The following is a 27885-nucleotide window of genomic DNA, read 5'->3' on the forward strand; positions in this document are numbered from 1 at the left end:
CAAATCCAGCCTCAGCAACTCAGTGAAGCCCTAAGCAACTCCGCAAGACCCTGTCTCTAAATAAAATGTATTCAAAAATAAAATAAAAAGGGCTGGTATGTAGCTCAGTGGTTGAGTGCCTCTGGGTTCAATCTCTGGTACAAAACAAAACAAAACAACAAGAATCTATAAAGAATGTTAGGAGTTCAGGAAAGATGTAGTAGATGTACTTTTCTTTATTCTTCTTGTTAAGTATAACTGCAAACCCCAAACATCATATGCAAAAGGAATATAAGACTCATAAAAGGTGAAGAGAAGAAGACAAAATGGCTAGGATATCCAGGACCCAAGGAATGACATGGTGGTGGGTTCCCTGAGTTGTTTGTTTCCTCATACATATTTGAATTTGAACTGAAGAATCTGGCAAAGTGAAACACTAGTTGGGCCCAGAATTAACTAGCTAGTCAGCCAGCCAACAAATAAAAGGCCTGTTGTTTGTAAATATAGGAAAGGAGTAACAGCAAGACAGAAGAAAACTTTCAGACAATAACTCCTCTTTCCAGAAAAGCACACAGAAAAAAAAATCTGTGACTCCACTTCCACTTACACTAGCAAAGGCTTAGTTGAGTGGAGAGCCTGGACTTCCACCCTTGCAAGGCAGTAATGTGGTGCCCAACTATAGTTAAGATGCATGCTGTGACCACTAGGGCAGTGCTATCCAAAGTATGGTCCATGAGTTAGCAGTTTGCAAACTGTCGATTGTTGTGACAAGAAGTCTCCAAAAGAAGGTAAATCAACTATTTACAACAGTTTACTCAGGTGACATTTTTTCCACAGCAGTGGAAAATAAGCTAGTGAAAATAAGTTAGAAATCTCCAACAATTTTTGCCTAAAAGAAACAGTATGTTGATTTGCATTCTGGTACAGTTATTTTATCATGAACTAATACTCTGAGCAAAGTTGTTCTAGAGTAACCCTTAGGAGAATAATAAATAATGTACAAGTTAGTAAACAGGGATATAAAACAACTAATCAAAAAAATTATATAGGAGAGAAAAACAAAAATAGATGTGTCAAACAGAAAAAAATGTAACACAGTAAACAGAAAGTCAAATGTATCAGGGCTGAGGTTGTGACTCAGTGGTAGAATGCTTGCCTCATAAGTGTGAGGCATTGGGTTTTATTCCCAGCACCACATATAAATAAATGAATAAAATAAAGGTCCATCAACAAAACCAAAAAATATTAAAAAAAAAAAAGAAAGTCAAATGTATCAGGGATTATAATAAAACAAATAATATAATTAAATTATTAAGGAAGTGTCAGACTTGATAAATAATGCAACCCAAATATATGTTTTTAATAAGAGACACACATTGAATGTAAGGATACAGAAAGGTTTTTAAATTATAATAATGGAAAAAGATACATTAGGCAAGCACTGGCCAAAAGTAGTTGTTATGATTATATATCAAGGTCGGAAGCACCATTTGAGGTAAAATGATAAAAGAATTAATATAGGAAATCCAGAAATTCTAATTGGTATGTACCCAATCACACGGCTTCAAGATATATAAAGCAAAACCAGATAATTAAAAGGAGAAAGAAACAGATTAATAAACATTGTGAGAGACTATAACACAGCTCCACACTGATAGGTAAAAAATCAGTAAGGCCACAGAAGACCTGCACACTGAATAAACTTGATCAAACTGATATTAACACTGCACCTAATAGTGATAGAGTGCACATTATTTCCAAGTGCACCCTGAACATTTATCAAAACTGAAAATAGGCCAAAAGCAACCCAGGGAGACCCTCAAAATAAAATATAAAAAAGGGCTGGGGGGGCTGGGGATGTGGCTCAAGCGGTAGCGCGCTTGCCTGGCATGCGTGCGGCCCGGGTTCGATCCTCAGCACCACATACAAACAAAGATGTTGTGTCCGCCAAATACTAAATATTAAAAAAAAAAAAAAAAGGGGGGGGGGCTGGGATGTGGCTCAGTGGTTAAGTGCTCCTAGGTTCAATCTCCAGTACAAAAAGAAAAAAGGAAAACAAAACAAAACTGAAAACACTTTGAGCCATAAAACAAAGTTCAACAAATTTCAAAGGATTCAAATCATATAGAGTATGTTTTCTGACATCAGTGAAAATAAGCTAGAAATCTCCAACAAAATAATAACTAGAAAATACCCAAATATTTCAAAAACTGGCAACATACTTCTAAATAATATATGGTCAAAGAAAATATCACAAAGGAACAGAGTTTTCTGAATTGATAATAATGATGTAGAAAAGTGTGGGATGCAGTTAAAATTATGCCCGATGGAAACTTAAATTTTAAATGCTATTATTAAGAAAGAAAGACTCTTGATTTTTTTCTTTTTTTTTATTTTTCCTTTTGGCACCATGAATTGAACCTAGGGCCTTGCACATGCTAGGCAAACACTCTACCAGTGAGCTGCATCCCAAATTGATTAAATTATGTTATGTGCATGTACAAATACATAACAATGAATCCCATAATTATAATATACCAACAAATAGATGAAAGTCAATGATCTCAATAACTATTGTGAGAAACTACAGAAAGAATGGCAAAGTAAATCTAAACAAACTTCAAAAAAGAAAATAATAAGAGTAGACAAAAGAAAAAAAACACAAAATATCAGCTCTTTAAAAAGAAAAATGGGAGAGATCTCTAGAAAGACTAATCCGAAAAACAGAAAAATTTAAATAGGTCTACAAAAATTACAGATCTTAAAAATATTAAACAGAAAATAAAATAATATCAGGAGCAATTTAAATCAATATAACTGGAAATTTAGGTGAAATGAACAAAGTTGGAAAAACACCATTGTTTTTATTAAAAGAATACAATGTTCAAATAGTTCTATACCTATTAAATTAAAATGGTATGAAAATGTTTTCACAAAGAAATTTCCAGGCCCAAATGGTACACCAGAGAATTCTTCTCTATAGTTAAAAACACAATAACTTATCTTACATAAACTTTTCCAAAAAATAAAATATATGTCAATTTAATGAACGAGTTATCCATATTCTTTTTGCCCCCACATTTTTTTATTGGTACATTATAGTTGTACATAATGATGGGATTTGTTGTTACATATTCATATATACACACAATATAATAACATAATTTGGCCAATGTCACTCCCCAGCACTTCTCAACTCCTCCATAATCCTGGTAACAAACCCCAAAAAGGTCATTACAAGAAAAGAAAATTTATATCTAATCTCTCTCACAGTAGCATATAAAAGGAATCAAGCAATATAGAAAAAAGAATAAGAAATCACAATCACATTTGTCTTATTTCCTAATGCAATAATAATAAGACATTTGAAAAAAATCAATTAACATAAAATCACCTTAAAAGACAAAAGGAGAAAAATAATTTACATGGTCACATTATCGAATCATTTTCTTGAATTCACAAAAATTATATATCTATTCACATTTGTGTGTGTGTGTGTGTGTGTGTGTGTGTGTGTGTGTGTTGCTGAGGATTAAACCCAGAGCCTTGCGCATGGGAGGCAAGCACTTTACCAACTGAGCTATATCCCAAGTCCTCTATTCACCATTTAAAAACAAACAAACAAAAATATCTCACAGGACAATGAATAAAGGGGAATTTCTTTAATTAAGAGTATCTATAAGCAACCAACCAAACAAAACCCCAAAGCATTATATCTTACAAACAAAACCCCAAAGCATTATATCTTATGATGAAATATTAAAAGTATTTTCCCCTAAGATGAGAAATGAGACCAAGATTCCTGCTTTTTATCACCATTTGTATTCAATATTGTACTGGAGGCTCCGGTCAGTATAATAAAGAAAACAAAAATGATATAAAGATTGGGAAATAAGAACTAAAACTGCCTCCTTCATAGCTGATAAGACTATGTACACAAAAAATCTAACTCTCGAATGCTGATAAACATGGGTGGGTCTACTAAGTGAAAACTTATTGGGCTGTAGAGTTACCAAGGGTTTACTTTTCTGTATATACTCTATCTCAATTAAGTCAAAATCCCAAACCAAACAACTGCAAATGCCTAGGCCCCATCTCTACAGTCTATGACTCCGGGAAGAATGGGAAGGGAAAAGGCAGCATAAAACTACTTTCAATAGTTCCAGAGTGATTTGGAAGCATGCCCACTGTCCTAGAGTAGAGAAGAATACTAAGTATGTAAGTGACACTAAGTTAGGGGTAAAGGAGAGGATCTGTTACTAAAGAAGTATATAATTATGAAAATTGGCTCACAAATAAAGCTTGAAGAATATTTCTAAGATTTAACCTCCCAAACATTCTAAGTTTAGATTAAATATTCAACAACAACCACAACCTAGGTAATTCTGTTAATTTTTCCTGGAATATAAAGATAAGACATATATCCCATTTATTTTACAAGGCTAAAATCTAATTAAAACATACACACAGGAGGGAAACTGACCTACTTAACTTGTGAATATATAAGCAAAAACTCTAAATAAAATACTTTCAAACTGGGCTTAGCAGTGTATTCAAAGAATGCACTGTGGCCATGTAACATTTGTAATACAGTATCAGCATGCTTCAAAAGTAGAAAAACCAACAAATATAATTAGCTATATTGATAGATCAATGATATAAATTTTTTCTTCTTCTTTTACCAATGAATGTATTTGTTGCATTAACCATACATGCACCTGTGTGGGTACACACACAGAGACTATATAAGTTGCTTAGGCTGGCTCTAAATTTCCTATTCTCCTGTCTTAGCCTCCTGAGCTGCTGGGATTTATAGGCATGCCCCACCATCCCCAGATAAAATACCATTTATTCACTGAGCATCTTTTATGGTTGAGTCAAGAGCTGGAATCCCTGAGGGCCATAAAACAGAGCAAATCATAAGCCTTATCCTGCATTTAGAGAGGCAAAGCAAATGAACACTTAAAAGTTTGACAGTATAAGGTAGTAAATAAATGGGAAGTGGCAATTCTCTGGATTCATTTACTTTATATTTATTAGGTATCTTTAGTATTTATTTACTGGGTAAAATAATGGTTACTAAATATCTTTTAGCAATGTTAGGTAATCCCTCAGAGAAAACTGAAGACAGAACCAAACCAATTCTTGACAATGGAGCATTATAACATGTTTCCCGGTCTGTATTTTCACTTGTGTACCTCTGGTCTCTCTTTTCACCCCTGCTAGTCTCATTAATTTTATTTATCTTGTCAAAGATATTAACACAGTAGTAGAATCGCCCAGGAGGCATTAAAGCAACATAGATAAGAACTTTAGTGGATACTCAGTCCACACTTCTACCTTACCTTCATACAGGATTATTTCCCTAACATCCCACATATGAGTGTTGAGCTCTGTTTGAATATTTCCACTGAGAGGATGTTACTTTCGCTAACATTTTTTTGTGTGTGTGTGTTTGGAATTGTTACGTTTTTGCCATTGGCTTTGAATTTTAATTTTTTATTTTATCCTGGGGCAGAAAATAGGTGAGTTCAAAAGTAAAATTATTTATCCAACTAAAACAATTTTAAAATAGGCTGGCTATTTATCCTGAACTACCTAACTCTAATTATTATTATTTTTTAGTTGTAGATGGACACAGTGTTTTTATTTATTTATTTTTTAATATAGTGCTGAGGATCAAATCCAGTGCCTTATACGTGCTAGACAAGTGTTCCACCACTGAGCTACAACCCCAGCCCTGGCTAACTCTACTTACTGAAGCATTTAAGTATCAGGATTCTAAACTTCAGAACCTGAATTATGGCAACCCTAGAATTTAGATGTGTCTGTGAAGCCAATGGAGGTAATAAGATAGTACTAATCCATGGAAGGGAGATTCCAGAAACAGATCTGAATCAGGGACATCAAGATGGTGTCAGAGGGTGAGGCCATTCTGAATATACTACTATTATCAGTCTCCCATACTTTCCACTAGCCCCAGGGTCTCGATACTAAGTCCTTTAAAGCAGTAAGTGTAGTGAGGAGAAAAATAAATAGAATTTTATGTAATACCTTATGTCTAGAAATTCCACTCAGTTTTACATCAAAAACCTCCGAGTCATCCTTATACTTCTCCTTCAATCTCAATAGCTGATCAGTCACCAAATCCAACATTCTTTAAACCCACTTGACTAGTTCTGTATATTTTACTACCTAAAAATATCTTATATCCACTGTTAGCACCCTGGTTCCAGTTAACATCAATTCTTGTCTGGATCATTGCATTAGCTTCTAATTAGGTTCCCCACACTCACTTTTTTTTTTTTTAATTTTTTAAAAATTAAAAAAAAATTTTTAAGTTGTTGATAGACCTTTATTTATTTTATGTGGTGCTGAGAATTAAACCCAGTGCCTCACACATGCCAGGCAAGTGCACTACCGCTGAGCCCTAGCTCCAGCCCCACCACACTCACTTTTGATCTCTCAAATTTGTTCCCTAAATTACAAACAGCATGATCTTTTAAAATCACTAATGTGATGATCAAAACTCTTCATTGGGACTGGAGATATAGCTCAGTGGTAGAGTGCATTCCTAACATGTGCCTGGCCCTGGGTTCGATCCCCAGCACCACAAACAAAAGAATCACAACAATTCTTCATGGCCCTCCTGTGATCTTAAGATAAAAACCAAATCCCTTAATTTAGCCTATAATAATAGCAATACTACAATATATCCTTTACTAGAACATATTCTTTAACAAAAAGCAATATGGGGCAGAAAAGACATTTTTAAATCTGGAAAACAAGCCTTGTTAGTAAAGGAACTGTAAAACACTCTTAAACCTATACAATTTCACTCCATGTTCAAGAATCTTTAAGTGCAGTGGCTTTCCTGTTTCCTCTCCCTGCCTCAGGTTCTCAAGTGCTAGTACCTCCACATGAACCTTCCCTCAAGTCCCCACAGAGATCTTCTTCTCTGAGTTGTGGAAGAAGCTCAGATCTTGCTGTTTTTTTTTTTTTTTTCCCCTCCCAATGGTGGTGCTAAGTAAACACTCTACCAGTGAGCAACCCCTCTCTCTCAAAGATACCAAATTCTTCAGAATTTTCATTAGAAAATAATTACCTACTTGGGTGACTCTTTCCCATTAAGTAGGGGCAAGAATCACATCTGTCTTTGTTCACCATTGCATTTTTAGTTTTATGTGCCCAATAAATAATAGGTGCTCAACAAATTTATTGAATAAAAAACATAATTTTAAATTACTATGTGTACTAAAACATAATGATGGCTTTAGGAGCACGTAGTGAAGCTTAATAAAAGACCACCCAATCATGATTCAATTGCTTTAGTCACTCCTTTCTTTCTTTTTATTTATTTATTTATTCTTTTTAGATATATATGACAGTAGAGTATATTTTGACTAATTTTACATACATGGAGTATAACTTATTCTAATTAGGATACCATTCTTGTGATTGTACATTATGTGGAATCACACTGGTCCTGTATTCATATATGAGCATAGTGAAGTTATGTCTGGTTCATTCTACTATCTTTCCTACTCTCGCACCCCTTCCTTCATTCCCCTTTGTCTAATCCAATGAACTTCTATTCTTCCCTTCCCTACCCTTTCTTTATGGGGAGGAATAGGTGAGTAGGAAAATTTCACAAAATGAGATGGTACACAACATGCTTTCTGATTCTAATGTCAAGTATAAATTTGATAAACCAATTAGTTTAATGTTAACTTTTAGTTCAAAATCTCCGGAAAGTACTTTGAGAAAGTATGGATTGAGTTTCAGTGACTTTCCCCCAGAATTACTTAATATTCAAGGATATGTTCTAGTGTAGTTGAAGGTGTCTGGAGTCCAACTGCCTATTAGTAAAATATTACTCTATTCAGGAACACACAGATCTTAGTTTTCTATTATTTTAAAGCTTTATATCTGTTAGTTAAAACAAGAAAGTTCTTCTAGTCTTTCAGTACTTACAAGTGAAGGAACTGTGAATATCTGAACCGAGAGGTCTGCGATTGAAAACTCTCTGTCGTGGTCATCTGTCACATAATCACTCTGCAAACGCTCATAGTTCTATTAAGAAGGCAAAAAAAGGCAAGGAGTGCCAGCTATCAGTTACAAAGAAAAGGCAAGCACTACTCACCAGAGTAGGTGCAGTGAAGAACTGGACAGACAGAGCAGTCACCGACACTGCTCGCTCGTGATCATCCTCCATAAAATCTCTCTGCAACTGCTGGTAATTCTAAACAACAAGGGGGAGATTCACCTCTAATCCACATTGACCAAAGGGTTAAGGATTATAATGAAGTCAGTGCTGGATAACTCAATAGGATAACACTGCTATGAGAACAACAACTGGAATAATTTCTACCAATTAAATCCTGTATAAATATTGATTCACTAAAACCTGTGGAATCTTGTATAAACAGTGATTTTTCTGGAGCCCAAAGTTGTTTATTCAAATCCTAGGATGATATTTTAACTGGTGGGGCCAAATACAGTAACATAACAAAGTCTTTCATGAAAACCGATTTTCATTACTTCTGGATGTGTATTAGAATCATTTGATGACTCCTGCAAAGTACACATGCTTGGGCCCCACTCTTGGTGAAGCTGCTTCAATAGATTTGAGAATGGAACATAAACACATGTATTTTGAAAGAGCTCTCCAAATAATTCTTACATACTCCCTTAATTAAGAACTCCTAATTCAGGGGAATAGAAAAATATGTGGTTAGTTTAATCAAATGTTGCTGAAAGGAAGAACTTAACCTTTATCAACCACTGAGTTCATAATTCCTAAGTCTTATATGCATATTGTTTCAACCAAGATTATTGTTTCCTTAATAGGACCAATGCATAATTCACAATGGCACAGATTTAATTCTTCCTTTATCACTTTGTATTTAACAAATACTACATAGATGGATATTTATGTTATCAAGGGAGATGTTAAATGTTTTACTACTGTAACTTTATTTTATTGATAAAAGATAAATCAATATGTTGATGTATTATGAGTAGATGCGAATTTTTTTGAGTTTTGAAATAATTTTAGGCTATACTTATCCTTTATATAACCTATTTCATTAATCTTCAAAACTCAGAAAACACTTACTTTTGCAAATCGAATGGCAAATAGTTTCTTGTATTTCAAATCCATAAGTAGGCTGCTCATGAATAATTGATGATATACACTCCTAGCACCTTTAGAAAAAGAGTAGGTGTAAGATATTGCTATACCCAAGAAGCCAAAAATTACTTTAAAGTTTTTATGTGATTGTCTTCTAAAACTCCCAAGAACAAAAGTCTACATGTTTTTCTTAGTACAGATTTTGTGCTAAGAAAATTATGTTTTCTAAATATAATTTTCTAACAAAATATAAGGTTATTTAATTTGCATCATAGACCAAAAATGTTGCTGTTTTTCCCAAAGGTTAAGACTGTACTCCCGCCCCTACTTTTTTTTTTTTTTTTTTTTTTTTAAGTATTGGGGAATGAACCCAGGGCCTCACACATGCTACATACATACTTATTCCACCACTGGGCTATACTACATACAGGTCCTACAATGCTAATTTGAAAATGAAAAGACCTTTAACATCCCAACCCTTTATACCTTAAAAGTAGTTAAGAGATTCACCTTTCCATAATTTGGAATCACTAAGCATCAGTCTATCCACCAGACAAGAGTTTTCACCATATGGTCCTTCCTGTAATCCAACTTGACATAAAATCCGGCGAAGGCCATCTTTAAATAGGAGGAACAGCAAACATGAGATGGCTACTTCAAATATTATAAAGTGACATTTTAGTACATGTTCAAATAGATATATATAGTTATGTGTCTTATTAAAGGTCAAATTTACTTAGAAAAAGTGAACAATAACTATTGTTTTTACAAAAAGGAAAAAAAGTGAAATCTCACATTATATACAACTCTTTTAATGAATTAGAGAAAAACACCACAAAACAACTGATAGTGCATACTTATATTATTACATATATATAATACATACTTCTATTAAATATTGTTCTTTAAGCACTTATGTTAATTAAAGCAGATGATAATCAAATGGCTATATACTCCAAAATAACTGAAGATAGGTATAATATAAAATTGCGCTAACATTTAAAAAGAAGGGATATGACTTCTGGACTATAATATATACCACAAATTTTCAGAGTTGCTACACAAAATGTTCATTTGTTAAACAAAAATTCACTATGGATCTACCATAATGAAAGGCCCTAGATGACAAATTCCAATATCTTCTAAACGCTAAACTTTAGAAAAGTTCTTCAAATATGAATATAAGCCTTAAAATAACTAAAACTTATCATATTTTGTTCCATACTGTACAATTCAAATATCTACTTTTAGTCTTCAAGCATGCAAAATTTTTAAAAATGGAATTTTTATTATAAAAGCTGTCAGAAATCATTTAAAAGCCTAAAGACAAAATCTCATATAAGATTTAAATATTTAGGCATTTAAAAGTTATTGATGATAAATGTCTCAAAGAAAATTTTCAGCACAAAATTACTTTCATGATACTATTCATTAATACCACAGCACAGTACTTGGCATATAGGTAACAAATGAAGAAAACCAAAACTAAAGAATATGGGGCCAAGAAAAATTGGGAAGACATTTTCTAGGCAAAGCAAGTAAAAATGTTCTCCTAAACTTCTGCACCTCCATATTTGCAACTGTCAGTTTGCAGTGTGGCAATGCTCTAAAAGCCTTTGGTATTACTATTTTAGTTATTTTCTCTAATGTAACACTGAGATGTCATTTATCAATAGCCTTGGCTAAATAGTAATATGACAGGTAGCTTAGATCTATCCCTATTTATTTTTTATTTTATTTATTTATCCCTATTTATTTATTTATTTTTTATTTTATTTATTTATCCCTATTTATTATTTTGGTGTTATACACCAAACTTATTTTTGGCTTTGAACTTGAGGGTTCATTATTGTTACCATTAAATTATCTAATTTGTGAACTGCAGAAAAGCAAACAAGACAAAGCAAAAATACAAATCAGTAACTCTCAATTTGCAAATTTTCAGAGTAGCAAATTATTGCTAACCAAAAATTGTCGGAGTCAAAACAAAGATACTAATACTAGTGTTTTACCATTTAAACTGCCTACCATTGGGTTTTATTTACAGCAGCATCTTCCAGCTTACTAGCTTATGAAGAGTTCTACAGGATGCTCCATTTCTCAAAAGGTTCTTATAGCAAGTTATTGAGATTTATATTGTATTAGCATCTTAAAATTGTTCATAATTGTTTAGCCCATTGTTCCCTGTATTATTTGAAGTGAAAAATCCCTTGTGGGACAAAATTAGGTAAACTCAGGTTTTCTCTGTAAAAAGATATCCTGAAATGGTATTTTAAAATGTGAAATTAAAGCAATGATTCCACTTGATCTTTTTTCCAAAAAGTTTTGCAAGGACATATGAGCTCATTTTTTAATAATTTATTAGTGCAAGCTTTTATGAACTTACCTGAATATCCAATAATACTTCCCAGCCAAGACAAAAGTTTCAAACCAAAATTCTGATGTGCAACAATAGACGAATGCATAACTTGAACTTTGAGTGGCTTTGTCTGTCTACTGGTATTTCTCTTAAAAAGAAATAGCAAGATGAAAAAACTAACTTAAAAAGTCTATTTTATCAGAAGAAAAAAGTTAACATTTCACTTAATATAACCAAACCACCATCATCATCAAAGGAGTTTTTCGAGTAGAAAAGCACTGCTTTGATTGCTTTACTTCATTCAGATCCTAATTTTCTAGAAGGAATTCTAGGATTCACACAAAAAGGTAAGAAGACCCGGCCTGTGAGTAACCTGAATCTTTAGTCATATATCTTAAGATCTGTGGTACCAGTTATAAATTATTTAAATGCTTAAACTTGTTTTATGTCTTTAATTTCTTAATATAATTTACATTACTTAATTTAATAATTTACTTCATTACATAGATGTGATTATGCTATTAATACTTTAAAATCATGGAAAAATACATATAACAAAATTTATCACAACCACTTTAAGTGTATAATTCAATATTGTTCAGTATATAAAATAAATCTTCAGAACTCTTCATCTTGCAAAACTCAAACATTTTATTTATTAAACAAGTCCCAATGGCTCCCTTCTCTAGTAATTATCATTCTACTTTTCTGTCTCTATGAATTTGACTATACTAGGTACCTCATATAGGGTAGAATCATACAGTATTTATCTGTTACTTATTTTACTTTGCCTAATGTCCCCAGGGGTTGCCCATGTTGTAGCATATTTCGAATTGCCTTCATTTTTAAGGCCAAACAATATTCTACTGTATGTTATGCTACATTTTGTTTCTTTATTCATCTGGTAACAGACACTCGGACTATACAAATTTCTGAGACCCTGCTTTCAATTCTTCTGTGTATATGCCCAGAAGCAAAACTGCCTAATCATGTGGTAATTCTATTTTTATCTTTGTAAAGACTTGCTACATTGTTTTCCATAGTGGCTACCACCATTTCACATTCCCATGAGCAATCCACAAGGGTTTCAATTTTTCTATATCCTTGTCAATATTTTTCTTTCTGGAGAGAAGTCATCCTAACAGGCATAATGTGGCAACTCAATATCTCACTGAGATTTTGATTTGCATTTCCCTAATGATTAGTGATGTTAAACATGTTTTCATGTGCTTATATTTTCTTGGTAGAAATGTTTATTCAAGTCTAGCAAACATTTTTTAAAAAACACCTTTTTACCCCTTTTCATTTTTTGAATCCTCATTTCAAATCCTGCTTCATCCTATTAACTATATTAACATGATATGCCTTTGCATATTTTTTCCATGTACATATATTCTATATGCACACTATATTTATTAACGTACTTACAGGTATGTATAAGGGATAAATTCCTAGGAGACGTAAAGCTTTAGTCAAAAGTTACTAGACTGTTTTTATATGTGTATTCCTATTCTCTGCAAAGATATTTTATTACTCTAATTTCACTTTGATGTGTATAAAATGTTCCTATTTTAGGGCTGGAGTTGTGGCTCGGTGGTAGAGTGCTCGCCTAGCACATGGGAGGCACTGGGTTCGATCCTCTGTACCGCATCAAAATAAAGTGAAGGTATTGTGTCCACCTACAATTAAAAAAATATTTTTTAAAAGTTCCTATTTTATTGATTACTAATGAATTAAAGATTCTTTTCATGTATACTGGCTGCCTAAGATTTTCTGTTGTGATCTGTTTTGTTATCTTTTGTCCATTTTTTTAATTCAATTATTCTGTACTTTCCTCAAATCTGCGATTTGTCTGTTGACTTTGTTTATGCAATATTTTGTCATGATTTTTTTTTTTTATGTAGCCCCAAAATGTGCAATTTCTTTTCTAATTCCTGGGGTTCTAATTTTGGTTAAGAAGCACTCTCCCTTGTAGTTGTTTAGGTTTTCCTCAGATGAGTATTTCTGAACTCTGTATTCTATATCACTCTAATGTATCTGTCTAATCCCATGCAAACACCACCAAGGATTACAAATACTGATTTTTTTAAAAAGGAAAAATTAAAAAATATTATTCAATGTATAAGGAGATATGAAGTGACAAATGTGAAAGAAAAAAATAACAAAATTAAGGAAAGAACTTTGTCTCTAAATCTTAACATTCTCATTCCTGAAAATAGTCCAAAATCATTACCACTCCCATTTAAGAGTATCTTTGAACATTAGAACTACAGTATTATAACATTCAATACTGCATGAACACTTTCTAAAATTCTTATTTGGTAATAATTTCAATTTACAATATGAATAAAATGGCAAAGTACATCCATATAACCTTTTGTTTTCCAGATTCATCTGCTGTAAATTTTTTTTAAAATATTTATTTTTTAGTTGTAGGTGGACACAATACCTTTATTTTATTTTATTTATTTATTTTTATGTGATGCTGAGGATCAAACCCAGGGCCTCGCACGTGCTAGGTGAGTACTCCACCACTGAACCACAACCCCAGCCCTCATCTGCAATAAATTTTACCCCAACTGTTCACATCTTTCTTTCTTTCTTTTCTTTTTTTTAAAGAGAGGAGAGAGAGAGAGAGAGAGAGAGAGAGAGAGAGAATTTTTAATATTTATGTCCTAGTTTTCGGCGGACATAACATCTTTGTTTGTATGTGGTGCTGAGGATCGAACCCGGGCCACACGCATGCCAGGCGAGCGCGCTACCGCCTGAGCCACATCCCCAGCCCCGCACATCTTTCTCTTCGTACTTTTTTTTTTTTTTTAAATCACTGAGGGTGTCATTCACAGAATGACCTTTTATCCATAAATACTTCAGTATGCATTTCCTGTGAATGGGAATATTCTTCTAATGACCATAGGACAGTTTCCGATGCACTATTAAATTGATTATGTTTAATAAGACACTTAGAAATTAAAGAAATGGGGCTGGGGTTGTGGCTCAGCGGTAGAAGGCTAGTCTAGCATGTGCAAGGCCCTGGGTTTGATCCTCAGCACCACATAGAAATAAATAAATAAAATAAAGGTATTGTGTTTAACTACTTCTAAAAAATAAATATAAAAAAAATTAAAATTTAATTCATGAGATACCATTTTAGACACATCAGATTGGCAAATACTTTAAAATCTGACAAAAGAATACTCCACAGCAGGAGTATTTGTCACAGCAAAACAAACCTGGAAACATCCTCATGGAAAATTGTGGTAAAATCATCAGTGGAATACAAAGGTTAAAGAAAGAATGAATTAGAGTAATGTATCAGAACAGAAAAATCTAAAAATAACACTGATATGATAAGGCAAGTTGCAATATAATACATTTAGCATGAATCTTGTAGGTATGTGCGTGCATGTAGGTATGTGGTATTGGGGATTGAACCCAGGGGCATTCTACCCTGATTCCTAGGCTGCTCTTGAATTTGTAATCCTCTTGCCTTGGACTCCTGAGTTACTGGGATTACAGGTATGAGCCACCATGCCCAGTTTCAGTATGAATCTTTTTAAATGATGTTTAAAGACCTCTACAACAATATACATCATACTGACAGGTGTTTAATGTATGAAGCACAAGAAATGAGCAAAGTGAATTAATGCAAGTAGTTCTTTTTATGTAAGGAGGAAAGAAAATGGGATTAAGAAGAAATGATATGGGAGCTTCTATACATTTTTATTTATTTCAAATAAGTAAGAAGAAAATAAGTTTCAATAAACACAGGTGTTCACTGTGTTATTTCTATTTTTCTATGTATTTAAAATACTTTATAACATCTAAAATTATTTTTTAAGTTGGGAGTGATAGTGCATGACTGTAATCCTACCTATTCAGGAGGCTAGGCAGGAGAACTGCATATTTGAGGCCAGCCTGGGCAATTTGATGAAACTCTGTCTCAAAAAGTAAAAAACTAAAGATGTAGCTTAGTGGTAAAGAGCCCCTGGGTTTAATTCCCAGTACCACCAAATGAAACAAAACCAAACAAAAACAAAAAGTCTATAGATGCAGTTACATGGAATAGTTAAGTAACAAACTTTAAAAAATAATACAGTAAAGACTATTAAGCTACTATCTTGCTATCATGTATCAAGAAGCACCATTCTCTGAATTCTAATTTTGGTGCTAAAGACCAATTTAATTACTAAAAGGCAATGGGAAATCCTATTACTTAAAAACAAAACAAAAAGCAAAAAGACTTCTAAAATTTCTTATCTATCTCTTCATTTTCTATTATCAATCTTACATAGTTTTAAAAAACTAGATGAAGCCAGGTGTGGTTGGCACACATCTGTAATCCCAGCATCTTGGGAGGCTGAGGCAGGAGGATCATAAGTTCAAGCCAGCCTCAGCAATTTAGCAAGGCCCTAGGTAACTTAATGAGACCCTGTCTCAAAATAAAAAAGAAAAAGTGCTGGGGATATGGTTAGTGGTTGAGTTGCCCCTGGGTTCAACTCCTGGTACCAAACAAAACAATATAAAACAAAACAAATAAACAAACTACATAAAATAATGTAATACTCAAAAGAAACATTACCTGTAAATATGATTTAGTTGACATTGGCTTTATATTCATGAAAGAATAAAAATTTATTCATAAACACTAAATTAAGGAGGCAATAAAAAATAATAGTACAGGAATGTTTTTAAGTTACTTACCACAATTACTGATTTTGCTTGCTCACAATACTGGAAGTCTCCATATCGAACAGACCTACGTCCCTATAAATAAAAATAAATTAATTTGTAAAAACATTCAATTCAATATTAGTACCTTATAAACTGGTAAATAAACAAATGTGTTTGAACATATAACGCTAGTCAATATTTAATATTTACAATATTCATTCTACTCATCAATGATAAGTAAATTCAATTTTTCTTTCAAAAACATCCTTTTTCAAACCATTAGTGTATATGTTTCTTTGAACAACACAACATTCATTCTACTAGGTTTTTATAATTTCCCTTTTCATAGATGAATATTTTAAAGACTAGGTAGAATGAAGATAACTATATATTTCCTTTTAAACTTTCTGACAACTGCTTACAGTTACACCAATATACATTTGGGCCAATATTCAAATGAAATTTTTTAAAAAGCCAATTTTCTGCAGTAAGTTATCTGTAGTAGCAGTTCAATTTATTATATGATGTCAATATGATAAAATCACTTACATCTCGATCCACTGTTGTTGCAAAACCAATGGCTTCTTTTTGAGTACAGTTAACAGCTTTCTGGAGAGTATATATTACTTGTTCATAGGTGTGAACCTCATCATTAAACAACATACAATAGTAGGTGTCGCTCTTTTCTCTGCGGGATAAAAAATTAATGATAGATTATCTATTTGAATATTATGTTATTCCAGGCTGATTAATATTAATAGCATACTCTGCCTTACAGAATGTGAGAAGTATTGGGCATGTATCATTAAAGAAGTCATCTTGTAGTCTCTGCTCTGTGTCATTATATTTACATTTTGGTGGAGAAAATACTGAATGTATAACTGTATGTGACCTGAACAGAAGGATACTAGAGCAGGATATAATAGGTCTGGAAGTTCAGAGAAGAATTGCTAAAGAAGCAATCTAAAACCCAAAGTCAGACTCCATCTCCAAATCTGCTGGCAATTCACTTTCTTTTTCCCAGGTTAATATCTATACTGCATAACGAAACATTATAGCAAAAATGTTGTAAGTTCTTGCTATCAATTCCACTCCACCTCCCATAGATTAACATTCAATAATGTTTGTGGACATTTTTGGTTGTCATGACTGGGCTTGGGGATGCTATAGGCATTTATGGACAGATGCCAGAGATGCTGCTAAATATCCTACAATTTACCAGACAGTTCTCTTGACAAATAATTTATCTGGTTCCAAATGCCAATAGTGTCAAAGTTGAGAAACCCTAGACTACAGGAATGTTGAAAGCAAAGGCATAGAGTTGGCAAAGGTAAATTTGGGGAGCTGAGAATCAGGAAAAAGGAAGAGACTGATGTGAAATTAGTGTGGTCTGGAGAGAAGTAAAACCTTGAATAATGGATTTTTATTTTTGCCATCTTACGAACAATCAAAGACTTGTAACAGGAGATATACCTAAAGAGATATGGATGATTTAAGTTAATGGGTAGATGAAAGAAAACTAAGAGGGAAAATATTACAAGAAAATCAAGTTGGGGGGGGGCTGGGGTTGTGGCTCAGTGGTGGAGCGCTGGCCTGGCACATGCGGGGCCTTGGGTTCGATCCTCAGCACCATATATAAATAAATAAAATAAAGGTATTGTGTCCAACTACAGCTAAAAAATAAATATTAAAAAAAAAAGAAAAGAAAATCAAGTCAGATATACATTTCCCTTCTATGCTGATAGGTCTGAACAATAAAACAAAAACTATTCTATTCTCTAGGCTCTAAACTCAGATCTTAGATCATTTAATCCCAACCTGAATTTCATGAAGATAACAGTTAAAAGGCACTAAGTAATTTTCAATATTTCCAAAAAAATTCACTATAGCAACAACTCATTTTGTTAAAAAACACTTTACCCACAAGCTCAATTCTCTGAAACTCACTAAAAAATCAAAAAAGAAATACTACCAGTGTCCAGCTTGAATTCATCCTTTGCTACAGACACAATTCCAACAAGTTTGGTTTCACTTTTTAATTAAAGAGAAGGTTTAGGCAAACATATTAACAAGGAAAAGTAAGCCCTTCCCCTTAATACAGTGGTGGCTGAATCCAGCTCTCTGGTCACAAGTCCATTACCTCAATAATCTAAGTAAAAATGGCAGCTGCATGCTAAAAAGAAATCATTATAAGGGTGGAATACATTTTATAATTAGAATCAAAATGATTAAAATTGAGCAAGTATTTATTCAAACCACTTACACTGAAGAGCTCATTCCCTAAGATGTATGATACAGGAAATAAAAAGTAGAATTGTATAGTAACTTATCAGTTTTACATATCATCAGAAAGAAAGAAAGAAAGAAAGAAAGAAAGAAAGAAAGAAAACTGCCATGTCTGAAACTAGTTAGTCTCAAAATAGTTTTAAATGACTATAAACCAACTAACCAACCAACCATGAACCAAGAGGAAAACTTCACCAATTAAATGAATTATACATATTTAAAAACTATGATATCAAAACTCTTGTTCTCTTAAAATCAAATCATTAAAAAAAATTATGTCCTATCCTACCTGTATAAAGTAAAAATTTAACAATTTTGACTACACACAAAGAATAAAGGGGCTATACTTACTCCATCTCCAAATCTGCTGGCAATTCACTTTCTTTTTCCCAGGTTAATATCTCTACTGCATAACGAAACATAATAGCAAAAATGTTGTAAGTTCTTGCTATCACATCTACTGATAAATGCACAAGAGGATCCTGGAAGAATAGAAAAAAAAATAATGCAACCATGTTAAATGAACATTAATTTTCTTTTTTCCCATCTGCTTCTACCTTTCAAAAAACAGTATAGAGAAAGCCGAAAAGTATTCCAGCTTCAACTTCTCAATGAATTTAGTCCTACACATTACAACCCAATACATCAAACTTCCTAAAATGTTTTTGATCAGAACAACCCCAATTTTGAACCAATTGAATCATCCAATGGCAACTCCAAAGAATTTTGGAATTTTGGAATGATATTTCAGGATCACTAAAATCTAACATCAAACCATCTAGCTTCATATCCTGATTATCTAATTTGAAGAAAAAAGCAAATGAATATTTTGTATGGATTTGCAAATAAGAATAGTTCTATAGGTCTAAAGGAGAGCTTGATTTTAATAATTTTAAAAGGGAGGACTCATCAAAGTCAGAAAACTGTCCCTGGATATTAGGAACCACTCATTTGTCTCCTTTTCCCTCTGCAGCATGAGATATGTGTATATGCTACCAGAGAACTCTGCACAAGAGATTTAACAGTGTTGGTAAGTCAATACATTTCTAGGTTAATGTAAAAAAGTACTATTTTAAACATGCCTAATGTTTAATTTCTTTTTCTTTCTTTCTTTTTTTTTCTTTTTTGTGGTGCTGGGGATTGAACCAGGGCCTTGTGCATGCTAGGCAAGCACTCTACCAACTGAGCCAGGCCCATTAAACATGCATAATGTTTATCATGCTATCTTTCAGTCAAGGCTGGCAAAATGTTTTATGTAATCTTTAATCTTAATGCTTTATCTTAAATCTAAACATTTTATTTAGATCAATGGCTAAACAGCATTCTACTTATTTCTCAAATTAGAAAGTATCATGTTATAACATGCCATAACATGACAATAGTAATAAGCATATTCTTACGTATGAATGCGTGTACACACACATATCCACACAATTTTCACCCAGACAAACCAAATGGAACTGATAAACAAATAAAGACTGTGGAATAAAAAAAGGACAAAAATTTCTAAAGGAGATAGGTCTAAGGCTCAAAGGTCGATTTACTTTCCTCAGTAAGAAACAGATTTTTCAATTTCTTACAATACTTTTTATCTATAACTCTTCCCATGTAAGCTGTTACATATCCTATCAAGTTTTCTGTTGTCATAGTTTTGTTTATTCCTCTCTACTTAGCAAGGTTCATTATTATTTGTTACAGAGGCTTTAAAAGTCATTAACATGGTGAGACCTGTGCACAGAGAAGCAGAAATGGTACCATCTGGGGACTCAAAAAAAAGTACTAATAATATAATATGAACCTCACACTACACCAAAATAGAAAAGAGAACCAAAACTCAGCTTTCTTAGTAATATCACCTCACCACACAGTCATTCCATTTCTTATGATTACTCCTAAAATGCAAAAAAGTCAGGGACTGAAAAATTACAAAAAACAGTGTTTATAAAAATTCAATGATTCTGGATGCAAACAACCACCAATTCTTGAGAAATTAACTGTAAATTGTACTATCAATTACTACTATTGATTTTAGTTCTTGAATTAGATTTATATTATAAAACAAAGTTGATAGTAAACTTTGACTTTTCTTTCAAGCTAGAAGAATGCAAGGTACACTACTATATACTCTTGTAATGCTTAAATTTTTAAAAATGTAAACCTGAATTATAATAAAGATTTTTTTTATTGGTTGTTCAAAACATTACAAAGCTCATGATATATCATCTTTCATACATTTGACTCAATTGGGTTATGAACTCCCATTTTTACCCCAAATACAAATTGCAGAATCACATCGGTTACACACTCACATTTTTACATTACAATAAAGATTTTAATGGCTGTATCACACAAATAAGGTATAAATGAAGATTTTCTCAATACTGCCAACTGAAAATATAAACAAGAAGCTGAATTAATTCCTGGTACCAAAATAATGGGGGGGGGGGGCGGGTTACCAGGAATTAAACCCAGGGGTGCTTAACCACTGAGCCACATCCCCAACCCTTTTTTATCTTTTATTGGAGATAGGGTCTTGTTGAGTTGCTTAGGGCCTTGCTAAATTGCTGGGGCTGGCTTCGAGATCCCCCAGCCTCAGCCTCCTGAGTCACTGAGATTACAGGCATGTGCCACCACACCCAGCCCCAAATAATCTTTCTTATCTCACAAACTGACTTTCTGATGAGTAAATAATATGTTTCATCTTATTAAAAAAAATTCATGGGCTGAGGCTGTGGCTCAGCGGTAGCAAACTTGCCTGGAATGTGTGAGGCACTGGGTTCAATCCTCAGCACCACATATAATTTTAAAAAAATTCATTAATACCACTTTAACTTGTTTATTACTAGGATTTTTATATTTGAATTTCATTTAAAATTTTTCTGTTAAAATTTCTTTTACTACCACAATGGGGCCTGGGACTGTAGTTCAGTGGTAAAGCACTTGTCTCACATATGTGAGGCACTGGATTCAATCCTCAGCACCACATAAAAACAAATAAGGATACTGTGTGTTCATCTATAACTAAAAACATATTTAAAAAAAAAAAAAACTAGCATAATGGACTGTTAGGAATTTCATTACTCAAGTTTATACTACCTAGGATTAAATCTAGCTCTAGCACTTACTATATGGAATACTTTGGGCAAGTTTCTTAATATAAAACTCAAGCTTCTGCATCTATAAAATATTAGGAACAGCAGTATCTATTTTATGCGGCTTTTTTTCTTTTTTGTACTGGGGGTTGAAGCCAGGGGCTTTATCCTCAGCCCTTTTTATTTTTGAGACAGAATCTTGATAAGTTGCTAGGGCTGGCTCCAACTTGTGACCCTCCTGCTCAGCCCTACATGTCATTGGGATTATAGACAAGTGCTGCTGTATCCAATTTATGAGGCCATTTTAGACTTAAATGAGATAGATCAAGTAAAGTACTTAGTAAAGAACCTAGCTTTTAATAATCACTGATCTGTATTCAAATGAAATGGGAACAGTTGGCACTGGGCTATAGCTCAGTGGCAGGGCGCTTGACTACCATGTGTGAGGCACTGGGTTTGATCCTCAGCACCACATAAAAATAAATTAAATAAAGGCATTCTGTCCATCTACAACTACAAAAAATAAAAATAAAAAAATAGAGAAATAAATGGAAACAGTATTTGCAACTGAAATTTTCTGATCATAGAATCTTCACTAAGGATGTTCATTCAGTTAATATTTATTATTTAATTAAATTTTATTCCAAAAAGAATTTAAATAAACTGCAATCAAGATAACACTCATTTATAAAGGAAGATCATGTAAATTTCTGTATAGCTACTACAGGCTATTAGACAGGCTGTTTCCAAATAGATGGCCCTTTTTCCAGAAGCCTCAATCAAAGGAAATACTGTTATTAGATTTACATACAGAAAAAAAAAATCTAAATGAATAAACCTAAAAGAAACTTCTTATTTATAGGAATAAATATTAACAAAGGAGACACCCTACAATATGTGGTGGTTCTCAACTAAGAGAAGTACTACCCCACTACCCGCCCCATTAATCCCCTTGAACATAGGGCCATTTGTAAACCTGGTTGAGCTTTCCTTCATTATTACTAGGAAATATTACAGTCATTTAGTCATTTAGTTTTTTACTAAACAAAAGGGTTCCAACAACATACACTCTTGGTCAACAAATGTTTTCTGTCAAAGAGTAAGATAGTATTTTAGGGGGCTGGGGTTCAGGTTCAGTGGTAGAGTGTTTGCCTAGCACATGTGAGGCACTGGGTTCAATTCTCAGCACCACATAAAAAAATAAATAAAGCCATCTTGTCTACCTAAAACTAAAACTAAAAAATACATTTAAAAAATTTTTAGTCTTTGCAGGTTACAGGGGCTCTGCGGTAATAACTCAATTCTGCTGTTGTAATGGAAAAGCAGCTACAGACAGCACATTAAATCAAGCATACCAGTGTTCCTGTAAATATTTTATAGACACTGAAATCTGGATTTCTTATCATTTTCATATATTGCAAAATATTATTTGATTTTTTTTTTCCTTCCAACTATTTTAAAACAACAACAACAAAAAAATCACTCAGGCAAAAAGAGGTTGCAGATAATATTGGGTTTGTGGGGTCATAGTCTGCTGATCCTTAGCTTATACAATGAAGAAATATCCCACTCTAATGACAAGATCTGAGAAAACATGGGGCAACCCCTACACAGTCTTCCTAAAGAAGTATAACAAAAATTTATCAGTTTTTTCTTAAGATGTAGATTGAATATATCACCAAAAATTCATGTTAATAAAAATTTTTTTGACAGACGAAACCACATTCTAACATTTATAGTTCTCTTCCTTTTCAAGCATGTAATGTGGAGAGCCTAGATACATGTATGAATTTAGTTAGTAGGGACCAGGTATACCAAACACATTACTGTCTTTTAATATCTTTAGTCCATCTTAGTCGGAGATTTCATTTCCCTTAACTGAACTCTTAAACAGATATTAAATGGCAGAGTTTGGGAATTTTATAACCCATCAAGTACCTACAGTATATATTTTCTTAATGGTTGTGAAGTGGTGTCTCACTGTGGTTTCAATTTGCATTTTCCGGGAATAGGGATATAGCTCAGCTCACATGCACAAGGCCCTGGGTTCAATACCCAGCCCCCACCCCGAAAAAAAATACCCCAATTTGCATTTTCCTAATGACTAATGATGTTGACCATCTTTTCATGTGTTTACTGGTCATTTGTAGATTTATTTTTTTCGGAGCAATCTCTATTCAAGTCCTTTATCCATTTTTTAAATTGGGATGTCTTTTTATTATTAATTGTAAGATACATCTTCTGGATACTAGATCCTTAACCAGATATATGATTTGCAAATATTTTTTCCAATAGTCCTAAAATTTTGTAGTAGTGTTTGTTAATCTTTTTTCTAAAGTACAAAACTTTTCTTTCAAATATCTTAATTTGTCTTGTATGTTTATATTCACATGCAGAACTTTGATCAAATATATTTTAAAATATGGAGCTGCAGCTGGGCATGGTAGCACATACCTGTAATTGTAGCAGCTCGGAAGGCTGAAGCAGAAGGATCACAAGTTTGAGGCCAGTGTTGGCAACTTAGTGAGACTTTATCTCAAAATGAAAAATAAAAAGGGCTAGGGATATAGCTCAGGGATAAAGCATTCCTGTGTTTAATACCTAGTAATACACACACACACACAAACACACACACAACCCTGACATCAAAAATCTTGATCATTCTGTTAAAATATTTGAGACCTGTGTGGTACATGCATCAGGAAGGACTATTATTTTCCATTTATCCCAAACCTATATTGGACCTTATAAGTACTTTATACATACCTCTCTGACATTCAAAAATAATAAAATAAAATCTGAAATAAAGATCCTGAAATAAACATTAAATTGTCACAAAAAGCAGACATTCAAGCATTTATTTAACAAGAGTCCACTTTATTACAAATATCATCTAAAAAAAACAATTTTAAGAAACATATATGTACAGCTGGAGTTGGGATCATCTGTACTGAGCTGTTATTTCTACACCTGGTCCCATCACAAAACCAGTGATATGATTTACTAAGAGATGATGATTAGGGTTGGCTAACATGCATGGTAATAGAAAAGAAAGTTATATACAAAAACCAACCTAGTTAACTGGCCCATACATAACAGGAAAAATAATCCCTGTAATGATAAAAATTTTAAAACTCAAACAATTTTTCCTTAAAAGAAACTTTGTGAAAATGTTTTTACCTCTTCTTCCTCGATTTCAGAGGTGTTAAGTTCATGTTTTTGACAGTAAGGACCCTCTTTCCAAGCTTCTGTATCACCACAGTCACAGAAACCTCCACCTCCTGATGTTGTCATCTTCAAAGAAAATTGTAAAGTACCTTGTCAATAAGTATTTACTGAGGGCTATCAGATAATAAATAAAAATATCAAGTGCTAAGAAAATAACACTGCTTATATGTTTAATTCTTTGGAGGGATAAAACTAAATAAAATGCCAAGCCTTCTGATGTTTTATTTTAAATAAGTGTGTAGGTTAATCTATGTGATTTCAAAATAAAATACATTGTAGTGTTCAATAAACTACAGATATTTTAAAGAGGATATGTCTGCCTGCATAGCCTCCTTAATTAGAAAAATAATGAGGATTCATGAAGGTTTTCCTGCAGGATTTTGGTTAAATTAGTATAATGCTGAGATCTATGCAATCAGGTTGTGATAACATAATATAACATAACAAAATAATATGATATGTAATACACATTCAAGGGTTATAAAGATTTCTATAGCTAGCCAGGCATGGTAGCACATGTCTATAATCCCAGCAGCCCAAGAGGCTAAGGCAAGAGAATCAAAAGTTTGAAGCCAGCTTCAATAACTTAGTGAGACCCTATCTAGAAATAAAAAGGACTGGGTAAAATACCCAGGGGTTCAATCTCCAGTACAAAAAGAAATTTGTAGTTGCTGTCCCCCACAAGAGTTTTTTTTTTTTTTTTTTTTTTTGGGGGGGGGGGCGGTGGGTAACTAAGGATTGAACTCAGGGGCACTCAACCACTGAGTCACACCCACAGCCCTATTTTTGCTTAGCACCCTGCCGTTGTTAAAGCTGGCTTTGAATTTGCAATCCTCCTGCCTCAGCCTCCCAAGCCACTGGAATTATAGGTGCATGCCACTGGGCCTGGCCCCCACAAGAGTTTAATAATAGTATAAAAAATGACCAACAAGGACTATAGAAATATTTCATTTTTCTTCTCTCACACTTCCTAAAAAACCACTTTTAGAAAGGACAGGTAATAAGAGTTCAGGAAACACAAAAGTGCTACATGATCATAAAAACTTTCACACTTGTGTGATTCAAGAATTATTCACAATTCCTTAAGTTAAGGCAATGATTCAAGAAATTTGGTGGGATAGAATATGTTAGTTAATAATCGGGAGACTAGAAATTCTGCCTTTCTTGAAATACTTTAGGAAAGTTTAGGAACAGGTATTAGTTACAGCAAATTTTAGAATAAATCCTATTATATCCTGTCCAAAGTATAAGTATTTGTGTGTTATATATCACAATATAATTCATATAAACCATGTGTTTCAGCTATTCCAAGGGGACGCAAAGATGTGTGCCCAGAAACATGGATAGGCAACCATTTGGAAAATGATAACTCCACCTTATGGCTTGTGTGTGTGTTTTATTATCAAACCACAGATAGAAAGCCTTAAAAGCAACTGGGATTCTCTTAAAGGAAAGTGGGATCCTTTTATGGATTTATGAGAATAAAGAGAACATGTAAGAATGTAGGGAGCCCAATTTTGTAGCTGCTTTAATATATTATCAATACTTGGGTAAAGCAAATTAAAAACAGAAGAAAAAGTCCTGACCCATTAGAGCTTCTGGAATTAAGAACAAGATTGATATATTCCTTCTCTACCATTTTATTTTATGATCAGGGTAAAAGTTCCATCTACCATCTGGTTCCTAACCTTTGAATGTTCATGGTCTATCTTCAATTTCCAACAGAGGAACCAGAACAGGCTTAGGAATAAACTGCCTAAAATAATAAAACTGGTGAGTCTTATTATGCACTGGAGTTGGGCCTTCTTCTATAGTGTAGTAAATGTCACTTTAATAAACATTTAAAAATAGCAAAACAAGCTGGGTGCAGTGGAGCATACCAGTAATCCCAGCTCAGAAGACTGAGGCAGAAGGATCAGAAATTTGAAACCAACCTTAGCTACTTAGCAAGGCCCTATCTCAAAAAGAGCTAGGGATGTAATCATGATAAAGCATCCCTGAGTTCAATGCCCCATGCCAAAATAAATAAATTAATTAAATTTAATTAAAAATTTAAAAAATACTTTTTTTTGGTAGTGCTGGGGATGGAACCCAAGGACTTGTGTATGCTAGGCAAACACTCTACCATTGAGCTACATCCCTAGCCCTAAAGAATACATTTTAAAACCACTTTCCCCATTTACATGTTAAATCTTTGGGCTTTAAAAAGAAAAGTATTCAATATAAAATTCAATACTGTATATAATTATTATTTGGATATTACTAACCCTATATCGATGGTCTCTGTGAATACTTCCCAAAAAGCACTCCATGCATAAAACACAAGTTGGATCAACTGCACAGTCTCTGTAAAGTTAAAGAAAAAAAAATCAGAGTGTCATAAAATAACTATGTTATTTCACAACAGAATATTTCACATTGGGACCCATCTTAGAAAAGCCAGACTAGAGGTATTATTAAGACAGGAAATATCAATCCCAAAGATCTGTCAGATCTTTGACAGTGAAATCATTTTAAGGTACTAGATGTGTACTAGAGGGTCTTTCAAGGCATTTGTTACTAGAATGTTAAATTTCCCCCAAGATTTGGGAAAATCACACTATATATTAAAAAATACAGATGTATATGGAACACATTAAAAATGTGTATAAACTCTTAAGATTCATAACTTGGAATTAAAAATAACTTCCTCCAAACAGGTATTTGAGACCAAGGGTCTTCAAAGAGATATATATATATATCTCAAAAGGGGAGGTGTCAACTGAAATGCAAGAAGACAATATTAGAACTTATATCTCTACTTAACTAAAAGGGGAAAATTAAACATTCTATATGCTCAGCATACAGACTGAAATGGGTCTCCTCACTTGGTCCATATGTCTGGTATTCATGTAACTATATGGTCCAAGACATATTAATGGGAGAGCAACAGTTCCATAGGGTGGATAAGTTGCTAGTTGTGCTCCAAGTTGTTTCATTTGCCTTAATCATACTGCCAATTATATAACATTTATGGATCACATCTTCAGAGAATCTCTAATTTCATGAAATGAGATGGAGTGTGTATAAAATAAGAAACAGTGGTTTCTTACATAGAGCTTTAAAATTCTTATAGACAGAGGTGCTAGGAGAAT

General features: G+C 33.2%; 1 protein-coding gene across 5 annotated transcripts in view; it reads right to left on the reverse strand.

Moving 5' to 3' along the window:
• Ubr2 (ubiquitin protein ligase E3 component n-recognin 2) overlaps positions 1–27451 on the reverse strand; it is a 96875-nt gene extending 69424 nt beyond the window's left edge. For 2 of the 5 annotated variants that reach the window (XM_046426110.2, XM_046426111.2), the window contains exons 1-9: positions 27019–27451; positions 24704–24817; positions 18783–18913; positions 16695–16833; positions 16176–16238; positions 11499–11619; positions 9623–9730; positions 9098–9186; positions 7954–8052 (exon numbers count right to left, since the gene is read on the reverse strand). In XM_046426110.2, the coding sequence (XP_046282066.1) occupies positions 7954–8052; positions 9098–9186; positions 9623–9730; positions 11499–11619; positions 16176–16238; positions 16695–16833; positions 18783–18913; positions 24704–24817; positions 27019–27063 (909 nt within the window). In that variant the 5' untranslated portion in view covers positions 27064–27451. Of the gene's footprint in view, positions 1–7953; positions 8053–8122; positions 8222–9097; positions 9187–9622; positions 9731–11498; positions 11620–16175; positions 16239–16694; positions 16834–17127; positions 18661–18782; positions 18914–24703; positions 24818–27018 lie in introns of those variants that run through there. The other 3 variants (XM_046426109.2, XM_046426107.2, XM_046426108.2) reach the window with 3 other exon arrangements.
• Positions 27452–27885: the final 434 nt, after the last annotated feature.

The sequence above is a fragment of the Marmota monax genome, unplaced genomic scaffold, assembly GCF_021218885.2.
Source record: "Marmota monax isolate L192 unplaced genomic scaffold, Marmota_monax_Labrador192_F-V1.1 WCK01_AAM20220418_F8-fsc00187, whole genome shotgun sequence".
In the NCBI taxonomy this organism is placed as follows: domain Eukaryota; kingdom Metazoa; phylum Chordata; class Mammalia; order Rodentia; family Sciuridae; genus Marmota; species Marmota monax.